The following is an 11,287-nucleotide window of genomic DNA, read 5'->3' on the forward strand; positions in this document are numbered from 1 at the left end:
GCAGCCTCCCTCGCCACCCCTCCCCTGGCCCACATCCAGTACCACTGCCACCACCTAGCGCATGCTGTCACACATTACCTTGGCCTTAGGCTACTCATAGTGGGGAGTAACATATACTAGTATCATGCATATGATACTAGTATATGATACTACCTTCATAGTGCATAGTATCATAAAGTAGTATCATCGATTACCATATTTATTGCCATGCATGACGCAAAGTAGCATAGCATTTAACATGATATGGTATCTACCTATGTTACTATAACCCCCTCTCTCTTATTTAATTGTGTGCCACATAAGCATGTTTGCTAGTCCCAAGTGCATGTTACCGGTTATGTTACCCCACTATGGCTAGCCTTAGGGCATCGTGTCTTCTTTTTGAATAAAATAAACCTAAATGCACCCATAAGTTACCGGGTTAGTCACAGAGATTATATTTTATAACTTCGCTGCTTACCATCTCATCTCGAGTCTCTTACTAACAAATTATTAGCCCCCCCCCCCCCCCCCCCCCCCCCGCGCAAAAAGAAACAAATTATTAATTCCAGTGTGTTGGTTGGAGCACTAGCACTAGAAGGAGGCGTTCCCTTGAGGTGTGAAGAAGGAAGGGTGGAGCGTGTGCGTGTGCTTTACTTTGCGTTCACCACTGACTTCGCTTGGCTGGGGTGCTTTCTTCCGCGTCACTCCCGTCCGTCCCGACCGACTGACGGACTGCTCCTCTCTCTCTCTCACCTCGCCTCGCCAGTCCACTACCAACCACGCTGACAACTCCCCTTCTCCTGCCGCCACCACCTTCCAATTCCATCTCCAAATCCCCTTCCTTCCTTCCCCATACATTCCCTCCCCACACCGCAATTGCTGCCATCCTTCGTCCTCTTCCTCCTCCCGCTGCTGCGCTGGATCCCAGGTACCCTATCCATCCATCCAATTCCCCTTCATCCCCTCTTCTTGGAATGCGAGCGTCTCGGCTTACTGGATCTCACTCATCCCCGAGTTCCCCTTTTCACTCCTCCTCCCCCCCTCCCCCCTCCGCCATTACCCCCAATGCTCGCGCTGATTCGATTTCACCGTCCAGATTTCAGACTACAAACAGTTTTTATTTCATTCTTCTCTCCATCTTGCTCTTCAGATTTATAAGATTGGCCAACTTTGGCATCTAGGATGCTAGCTCAAGGTAGTAATCTACCCCCCTTCTGTTCTAGCTTTGCTTAGCTTGCGTGCAGCTAGCTGCTTTGTCGGTTCCCTGAGCCGTGCCCAATTTTCTGTTTCTGTGGAGAGATGCTACATCTATATGTGGTACTATACATAATCAAAGGGCGGGTAGGCCTGATGTTCAATTTCTACTTATTTCTCTGCTCTAGTGTGAAACGCATCAGGATGTCTCAAGGCCTCGTGTCTTCATACTGCTTTCCTTGTTTAAGCCCGTAGCTCTTGGATTGGACATACTTAATTCTCAACACCCAGTAAGCTCTAGGAGGTATGGGAATGGTGGTTGGCACGTCAGTCCGCTTCGCTTGATCTTGGCCACATGTCACTGTGTTGTTCTTTCTGCATAAGTAATATGTAGTTTGAAGCTACATTCGTGTGCAAACTTAATTTGCGTTTGCCTCCCGTCTAAATGCACGCGGGACACGCCACCTTTGCGTGGTCTTCAGCTTGGTGGTTGCAATGTAGCTTTCTCATTAATTCCCAAATCAGCAAACAGTTCCACCATTTCTTTTATATTAGGGTAGGTTTATTATCTCCGTGGGAACTCTGCAAACAGTTTGAAACAGATGATATTAAGTGTCCACAGACCAAGCAATCAAGTTAATATAGGCAAGTGTTTCTTTGCATCTGTGACTAACATCTTCTTATCCTTTGAATGCAGGTGCTTGATGATCACAACATGTCATCAAACTCCACGCTCACAGAATCACTTCATGAGAAAACAATCGTCTTTGGGCTTAAACTTTGGGTTGTGATTGGGATCGCTGTTGGAGCATCCCTCCTGGGTATTCTTCTTATCCTTGTGATATGCCTTACCATCCAAACCTGGATCAGACGGTCACGAAGGGCATTCAAGGAGCTTCCTATGACCCAGATACCTTCTGCATTCAAAGACATCACAGAAGTCAGGGTGGCTGACCAATTTTCACCAAATGATTATGTTGTACATGATGGGCTTCTACTCGCCATTGAGAATGGGCCTGTTGAATCAACGGATAAAGATGCCGTTCAATCGGCGCAGGAGGACAATTCGAGGCATAGAGAAGAGAACAATCTTTCAGGTTCCTTAGTTCACACTGATGGCTGTGATGGAATTCAATCTGTTTCTGTCTGTGAACAGCCTTCTGTACATGCTACTGCCGATTCTGCGCCGTTGGACGGCCTACCTGAGTTTTCTTACCTTGGATGGGGCCATTGGTTCACTCTCAGAGATCTAGATGTTGCAACCGACCATTTTGCAAAGGACAATGTAATTGGTGAGGGCGGATATGGTGTTGTGTATCGTGGCAGATTATCAAATGGCACCCCAGTCGCTGTCAAGAAAATCCTTAACAATTTGTGAGTTTTCCTATAACGATATTTCGGTGACGAAATGTTTGTCTATGGGTTTATTGTGTTGACTTTTTGGCTGGAAAGTTTATTGTGTCACCTCCTTTCTGCTTATACAAGAATTGCTTGACTTTGTGCAGAGGGCAGGCTGAGCGGGAATTCAGAGTGGAAGTTGAGGCAATTGGTAATGTTCGCCACAAGAATTTGGTCCGGCTTTTGGGATATTGTGTTGAGGGTACCCAGAGGTCAGAATATGTCTCCATTTTTTCTTCTTCTTCTTCCATTTTTTCTCTAAAGCATGGCCTGTTATGTTTCCATTGTTTTAGCATCAAATAAACAAGAAAGTCATAACATGAATTGCTTGATGTGTTTGCATAACCAGGATGCTTGTATACGAGTTTGTTAACAACGGGAATCTTGAAAGCTGGCTCCACGGAGAATTGTCCCAGTACAGCTCTCTCACTTGGTTAGCTCGCATGAAAGTTCTTCTGGGGACTGCAAAGGCGTGAGTAGCTCCTTCACTAAACTCATTCTTTTCTTAGGATCTCTGTACTTCCAAAATTATGTTCATCACGCGATAGTGTGCAAGAGCTAACAAATGATCATTCTGATTGATGTACATCGGCACATGTTTCAGTCGTAATGGCATCTGGGTTTAACTATCGTACCAAGTTGTTAGCCGCTAGAAATTATTGTATATACTGTTGTGAACAGAAACAAGTTTGGATTTGGATCAGCCCTGAAATATGATTACAGTGAAGGTTGAGACTACACAAATTTTTAGCCAGTCCTTGTCGGTACTGTATCACAATGGCTTTAAGTAGTGCTTCTTTTTGTTGTTGCAAGTAACTAGTGCTCTTCTTTTTTTGAATAACATGGTGGTGTTCTGTTCGGTCATTAGATATTGTTCTTAATTTTACCTATAGCCTTGGCGCTCTTGGAAACATCAATTTGATACAGACTCCACATTTGCCTGCAGCCTTGCATACTTACATGAGGCACTTGAACCAAAGGTTGTGCATCGTGACATCAAGGCCAGCAATATCTTGATCGACGATGAGTTTAATGCCAAAATATCTGACTTTGGTTTGGCCAAGATGCTTGGTGCTGGTAAAAGTCATATTGCTACTCGAGTTATGGGTACCTTTGGGTAAGTTTTTCATGCCATGGTATATATGAGTCAGCTTCTCTTTTCATTTCCTCCAAAATTTGTCCATTATAATTCGAGAGATAAGTTGTGGATGCTAACAATTAGTTTCACTCAATAACTATTATATTCTTGTTATGCAGCTATGTTGCGCCTGAGTATGCTAACAGTGGGCTTTTGAATGAGAAGAGTGATGTCTACAGCTTTGGGGTTCTTTTATTGGAAGTTATTACAGGTAGAGATCCAATTGACTATGATCGCCCCCCAAGTGAGGTAATACTTGCAAAATCTCTTCTGTTATGTTTGAGATCCCTAATTGTTGTCTTCATATCTTCTTTTTACTCATTTTTCAATCTCTTCTGTTACCAGGCAACTCAGTGCCCTTCATCTCTTTCTAACACACTGCTGTTGCTATTTACCTGTAGGTAAACCTAGTCGATTGGCTTAAATTGATGGTCGCCAACAGACGGTCTGACGAAGTGGTGGATCCACACCTTGAGAGAAGACCATCGACAAAGGAACTCAAACGTGCCCTTTTGACAGCTCTGCGGTGTATCGATCTGAATGCTGAGAAGAGACCAAGGATGGATCAGGTCGTCCGGATGTTGGATTCTAGCGAAACCATACCTCAAGAGGTTTGATTCACAAAAGAACACCATTCACATATGATTATTGGTTTACCTGGAAATCATGCATTTTCCTGCTATTTTCATTCCGGTCATTGCACAGTATATACTTGTGCTGGACTGATGTGCTGCCATTGATGCCATCTTATTTGGTTATCCTATATGCTTGTTCTACCGACTCCATTTGGCTTAGAGAGGATTGTTTAGCTTGGTTTTGAATTTGATGCTTATTGCCTACATAAGCACAATCACAAAAGTTGAACATGCAAGTGACTGGATTTGCAGGAACGAAGACCACGGCAGAACCGGATCTCTGAGAATACTGAAACCGTGCCATTGAGGGGCAAGAACAGCATCGAGAAGAGTGATGCCCCTGAGCATGAGGAGAGGCCCCCTCGGCCAAAGAGTCGTCCATTTTCGTCCAAATGAGGTAAAGAATGAAGGAAAGCCTAAACATTTTCTGGAGATATAAAGATAGAGAGAGATACCAGCGCGCGGAAGAACATGGTGGAGAATTCTTCTGAATACGTAACAGATTGATCGATTTTTATTTTTCACCCCTCGGAGCGGGGATTTTTGCATTTGTTGATACATGGAATGGAATGTACAGTGGTGTGTATGACGGCTCAAGGATGTACAGAACTAGCTTGTAAAACGGTCTGAAAGGCTCTCAGCTGGTGTGGTTGCTGGTATGAGCTACAGACTTCTCTTATCTCTACTATCGTATTGTACACACCAAGAGTATAAATCAAAGAAAAAGAAAAAAAAATGTTTCGTGGGTGGTTGTCACCTGTCAGTGTGTGTTTCTGGCGTCTGAATCTGAAATTTTCAGCCTAGAATAGAGTGATGTATCAGGTAAAGGAAGAATTCTTGAAAGGTGTGACTTTGATCATTTGTTTGTGACCAATAAGGATAGCTATCCTTCTGGAGTTAAAATGATTCTGTGATTGTTTCAGAGATAAAATGATTACTACCTCCGTCTGGGTTACTAGTCACATTCTTATTTTGTGCTAAACTTTGACCTTAGATGATTTATTAGTCTCTTTTGTATTTTGTACTAAACTTTGACCTTGGATTTGATTAACAAAATATGCGTTATATGCTACAAAATTACATTGGTAGATTCTTATTTGAAAGAAGTTTCCAATGATATAATTTTTGTTGCATATAAATCATATTGTGCTAATTAAATCTATGTTCAAAATTTGACCAAAATTAGTCCCTTTTGTATTTTGTGCTAAACTTTGACCTTAGATTTGATTAACAAAATATACATTACATGCTACAAAATTACTGGTAGATTCTTATTTGAAAGAAGTTTCCAATGATATAATTTTTGTTGCATATAAATCACATTGTGCTAGTTAAATCTATGTTCAAAATTTGACCCAAAATGCGAGAGGACTAACAGACCCGGATGAAGATAATACTCCCTCCGTAAACTAATATAAGAATGTTTAGATCACTATTTTAGTTATCTAAACACTTTTATATTAGTTTACAGAGGGAGTACTTCTTTCTTAAGAATCGATGAAGGTAGTACTTGAAAGAAAGGTGTTTATCTGTCACTAGTCTTTCAGGATTAAGAAACAAAATGTTTGTTTTCAAAGAAACGATTTTTTATCTACAAAATAGAAAGGATTCATTTGCCACTAGACTGTTTGGATTCAGAATAAATGAGGAATTCGATTTTTTTTTTGTCACTAGTCTCTTTTGGAATTATCTTCACTAGCTCTATCTTACCTCTTCTCAGCGCGTTCGCCTCCGCATTGCCTGCCAACTCCACCTCCATGGCGCTAGCCGGCGCCGCCAACGCCACCTTCCGGCCCCGCCTGGTCACCGCCGCCGCTGACACCTCCGACACTAATACTCGCCGCCGCCACTGGAAGGCCGGCGAGTTCCCATTCCCCACCACCTCCCCCTCCTCCGGCGCGCAGCAGCGCCGGAGACCCCGGACCACGGAGCGCCCGCCCCCACCTCCACCGTCCAAGGGGGAAGACCCGGAGGGGAGAGGGCGCCAGAGGCACTGGAAGGCGGGGGAAGACCCGGAGGGGGGAGGGCGCCAGAGACACTGGAGGGCGGGCGAGTTCCCGGCGGCGGCCGAGTCCCAATCCCAGTCCGGGAGGAGGGGCCGCGCTCGCACCCCTATCAAGAACGTCCAGAAGAGGCTCGACGCGCGCGCCGATGCCAAGGCCTGGGCCTGCACCGTCACCGAGGCCCTCGCCGACCGCATCGCCGCCAAGAACTGGCGAGAGGCGCTTCAGGTAATAGAGTCACCGACCAGCTATGCCAATCAAATTTTCCTTATAAATTTTTAATTTCCCTTTTACTTTGCATCGCACCATTTTAGGAATTACTAATTGATTTGATTTCGGAAAAATGAATACATATGTGTAGGTCTTCGAGATGCTCAAGGAGCAAACTTTCTACTATCCCAAAGAGGGCACCTACATGAAGCTCCTCCTGTTGCTGGGGAGATCAGGCCAGCCTTCTCTAGCACAACACCTTTTCACCGAGATGCAGCAGCAAGGATGCCAGCCAACACCCGAGCTTTACACGGCCTTGATCGGAGCCTACTGCCGGAACGGCCTCCTAGACGAGGCACTCAAGCTTCTTGAAGACATGAAAGCCGCCCCGCTGTGCCAGCCTGATGTCTACACCTATAGTATCCTCATCAAGGCCTTCGTGGACGCCTCAAGGTTCGACCTCGTTGATGCTATGTACAAAGAGATGGCTGAGCGCTCCGTGACACCCAACACGGTCACGCAGAACATTGTTCTCAGTGGCTACTGCAGAGCAGGAAGGCTGGACGATATGGAGAAGCTACTCTCGGCGATGCTCGAAAGTGCAAATTGTAAACCGGATGTCTGGACCATGAACATTATCCTAAGCCTGTTTGGGAACAGTGGCCAGGTTGAGCTGATGGAGAAGTGGTATGAGAAATTCCGAGGCTATGGGATCGAGCCGGAGACTCGGACGTTCAACATTCTCATTGGTGCTTACGGGAAGAAGCGGATGTATGACAAGATGTCTGCGGTGATGGAATACATGCGCAGGCTAGCATTTCCATGGACGACCGCCACTTACAACAACGTGATCGAGGCATTTGCTGAGGCTGGCGATGCAAAGAACATGGAGGACACATTTAACCAGATGCGCTCAGAGGGGATGAAGCCGGATACAAAGACCTTCTGTTGTCTCATAAACGGGTTTAGCAATGCAGCCCTTTTCCACAAGGTGGTAGGCATGGTAAAGCTTGCTGAGAGGCTCGATGTACCGGCAAATACATCTTTTCACAACTCTGTTCTTGCGGCATGTGCGAAAGCGGAGGATCTGATGGAAATGGAGAGGGTCTTCAGGCACATGAAGCATATGCAGTGTGAACCAGATGCCATCACATACTCCATCTTGTTGGAAGCTTATCGGAAGGAAGGAATGTTCGACAAGATGTACGCTCTGCAACAGGAAAACCCAAGTTTGGTTTCGACTGAGCTTGTCATGGTGTAACTGACCTCATGAATTGATTATGGTGTTGAGTTCATCTGACTGGAATGAAAAATCCGTTCCTCTTCATGTCTGGAATCCATATTGCAACCAAGCAAATTAACTACTGCCAGAAATGTTTCATTTCTGTTGACCTACAAGATTAGTATGTACTCCGTCCGTCCCATATTAATTGATGCTCAAACGGATGTATCTAGATACATCCGTTTGAGCGTCAATTAATATGGGACGGAGGTAGTATATCTCTTGATAACTGTATTGCTGTAAGGACGGAGAAGCTTCATTATTATCAACTCTTCAAGTGATATTCCACTATTTTTGTATACATTTTGATCCTAGCAGTCATAGTAATTTTGTTTCGGGATGTGTCTGTAAGCTGATTCAGAGAGAAGTTTGTGTGGAGTGAATATCCTTCTAGCTTGTCAGGTGAAGTTGAGATTATATCAGGCTCATTTTCATGTTAATAGTAACTGCTAAAATAACAAATGGTCATTTTATTTGGCGCCACACCCAAGTTGACCTCTTTTTATTGCTAGGTGAACGATATGTGCTTTTGATTTACTAACCGTGGTTTCTATAATAGCATGTATCATGTCAGGACTCAGGAGAGTTGCAGCACTCATCTCGTAGGTCTGCAGTCTGTTCAGAAATAATTTGTACTCCTTGGTTTGAGAAGGTACTGACGATAAACCCCTTTCTCTACCGCCCTTAAATCATCTGAAGTACTCTGTTTGTTTCTTGTTTCCCCATCTCATGATAGAATGGTTTCAGGAACTAGGAAAATATGACCCTGTATTCTTGTAGCGAAGCCCATCTGGAACTGGAATATGGGGTTAAAAAGCACCTTATGTTCGTATTATTCCTTAGTATAACATGCCTTCTTTTCTTCTAAAAGTATAGATTTGGCGAACTAAATAACTAGTACTCAGCATACAATCCTGGTATAAATTCTGAAATTTCCATTTGGTTGCCGTAACATGCTTTTGTATTTTCTCAGCATATTTTTTTTGCTATAGAGTTTTAGGTATAAACTGGGACACTCTAATGATAAATACTCCGGATGAAGCCTGAAGACATGCGATTAACCAGATAGTGCGAGGATGCCTGCTACAAATATCAATTGGCATGAGTAAATATTTATCCACTTACCTACTTTGGAATAATATGCAAATAAAGAAGCAAAGATAAAAAGGGGAGAGTGAGAGAACAGAAGCCACCATTGTTATGGTTCACAGTAAATTTTGGCTTGGAGCCACATGATACATACGTGGGTAACTGGGCATGCTACTCTATCTTAACCAGTCTGAGAATTTCTAAAGCATTCTTTTGAGCATCCAGGTGGTTGTAGCAAGCATATGCAAAATCTATTTCTAGCTGCATTCTCAAGTGATGTGGAGGTAACATTCGTCAATACATGTTACCAGATTGTAGTCGGCCCTAGTTCTTGGCACCCCCAGAAGCTTTGCTTGGAGAACGAAATGTTGAGAGCACACCGTAAATGTTTGCAAGTATGGTCGGAAAGCTGTAAATAGAACAGAGGCTAACTTACAGGAAGAACTCGACCTTTGGGTTACCATATCATACTTGTCAGTTTTTTTTTTTTTTTGACAACTCATCCTGTTCCATGCATTTAAATGTTTCTTATGGCTACAGGAATTTGAACCATCTCAGGTGGGTGGTTAAGCCAAATAAGCCGACCAGCTGTCCCATACAAGGTAGCTAAGGAATGAGCTTCACCATTCGTGGTCCTTCGCTCAAAAATTATCTCGGCACTCTCAAAATTATGCATCTTCTCTGATATTTCACGTGCTATGTGTGTAAATCACCATCATTCCTCACTACAGGCTACACGCTATAACCACTCAAGCTCGATGGTCAACTCACAGAGACAAGGATTATCAACTTATATTATATGCCAACACCATGCTCCTTGTACACTTGGATTATGAACAATAGATGCAACTTTCTTTAGAGGTTTCTTGACATCAATCTTGACTCTTAACCCTGAAGAAGTTGCCCTCAAAATCTTGGGAAACACACCCGCAAAAAAAAATCTTCGGAAATAGCGCTGCAAAAACGAATTCTCCCACTTGCCCTACAAGGATTTCAGCAATTTGTGTGTACCCATGTGGAAGATCATGTATTTGAATCCATATCAAGATAGTGCTTTCCAATGTATCCTCATGTATTGCCTTCCTCCTTGCTGACCAAATAGCCACTACTGAAAAAAGATTTAGGTGGGCTCAAATTAGAGCCGGGCGAGGATAGGTACCGTCACTGCTATTTTGAAAAAGTAGCAGTGGGGGTAAAAAGTGTCGTCAGCCACTCCTGTGTGGATAGCAGTGGCGGGCAAAAATAACCACCTGCCACTCATAATTTTTTACAAATTTACCCGTGGGATCATAAAACCAGCAGTGGCGAGCGACAAAGTCAAGTCCGCCACTGGTTTGTCATGCACCAGTGGCGGGCGAAAAGTTTGTCTGCCACAACAATATTTCGGTGGCATGCCTCAATTTCTCCCAAAATTCCTAGAAGTAAGCAGTGGTGGGTACACTAAAGCGCCCGTCACAAATATAGTAAGTCAGGAAAATGCTTGAAAAATCATATTTACTAAACTCAGATTAGTCTAAAATTTATGCTGTGTATTAAATATAGATTTTCTTTTAAGTTGAAATGTGTAGAAAAATAGAGTTCTGTGTGGTAGGCAGCGGTTTCCTTTCGAAACGCTGACACTTCCCCGGAGAGTGTTCGACTTGTACTTGAAGTGCATCAAATTTTACTGTAACACTCTCAAATTTTTATCAAACCCTACGGTGATCATATGAAGACAACATGACAAGTGAAATGATCGATATAGTTGACTAGAGGGGGGGGGGGGGGGTTGAATAGGCAACTAACAATTTTTAGCTTTTCTTTACCAATTCAAACTTTGCATCAAGGTAGGTTGTCTAGATATGCAACTAGGTGAGCAACCTATATGATGCAACAACAACAAGCACACAAGCAAGCAAGGAATATAACACAAATAAGCTTGCACAAGTAAAGGCATGAGATAACCAAGAGTGGAGCCGATGAAGACGAGGATGTGTTACCGAAGTTCCTTCCTTTTGAGGGGAAGTATGTCTCTGTTGGAGCGGTGTGGAGGCACAATGCTCCACAAGAAGCCACTAGGGCCACCGTATTCTCCTCACGCCCTCACACAATGCGAGATGCCGTGATTCCACTATTCGTGCCCTTGGAGGCGGCAACCGGACCTTTACAAACAAGGTTGGGGCAATCTCCACAACTTAATTGGAGGCTCCCAACGACACCACGAAGTTTCACCACAATGGAATGTGGCTCCATGGTGACCTCAACCGTCTAGGGTGCTCAAACACCCAAGAGTAACAAGATCCGCAAAGGATTAGTGGGGGGATCAAATTTCTCTTGGTGGAAGTGTAGATCAAGGCCTTCTCAACCAATCCCTAAA

At 43.8% G+C, this 11,287-nt stretch overlaps 2 protein-coding genes across 3 annotated transcripts; both read left to right on the forward strand.

Moving 5' to 3' along the window:
• Positions 1-606: 606 nt before the first annotated feature.
• On the forward strand, positions 607-5,110 carry LOC123096708 (probable receptor-like protein kinase At5g18500). Of its 2 annotated transcripts, none has more exons than XM_044518469.1 (8): positions 607-910; positions 1,874-2,550; positions 2,682-2,786; positions 2,924-3,046; positions 3,521-3,691; positions 3,832-3,961; positions 4,114-4,323; positions 4,600-5,110. In XM_044518469.1, the coding sequence occupies exons 2-8, from the start codon at positions 1,892-1,894 to the stop codon at positions 4,741-4,743; spliced, it is 1,542 nt and encodes a 513-aa protein (XP_044374404.1). In that variant the 5' UTR covers positions 607-910; positions 1,874-1,891; the 3' UTR covers positions 4,744-5,110. The 2 variants fall into 2 exon arrangements, with proteins under 2 accessions (XP_044374404.1, XP_044374403.1); XM_044518468.1 differs by lacking the exon at positions 607-910 and adding an exon at positions 934-1,177.
• A 937-nt stretch (positions 5,111-6,047) lies between these two features.
• On the forward strand, positions 6,048-8,133 carry LOC123096707 (pentatricopeptide repeat-containing protein At3g06430, chloroplastic). Its single transcript, XM_044518467.1, has 2 exons — positions 6,048-6,578; positions 6,712-8,133. Exons 1-2 carry the CDS (start codon positions 6,105-6,107, stop codon positions 7,819-7,821), a joined length of 1,584 nt encoding a protein of 527 aa, XP_044374402.1. The 5' UTR covers positions 6,048-6,104; the 3' UTR covers positions 7,822-8,133.
• The last annotated feature ends 3,154 nt before the right edge of the window (positions 8,134-11,287 follow it).

Source organism: Triticum aestivum, chromosome 4D (assembly GCF_018294505.1).
Source record: "Triticum aestivum cultivar Chinese Spring chromosome 4D, IWGSC CS RefSeq v2.1, whole genome shotgun sequence".
Taxonomy (NCBI): domain Eukaryota; kingdom Viridiplantae; phylum Streptophyta; class Magnoliopsida; order Poales; family Poaceae; genus Triticum; species Triticum aestivum.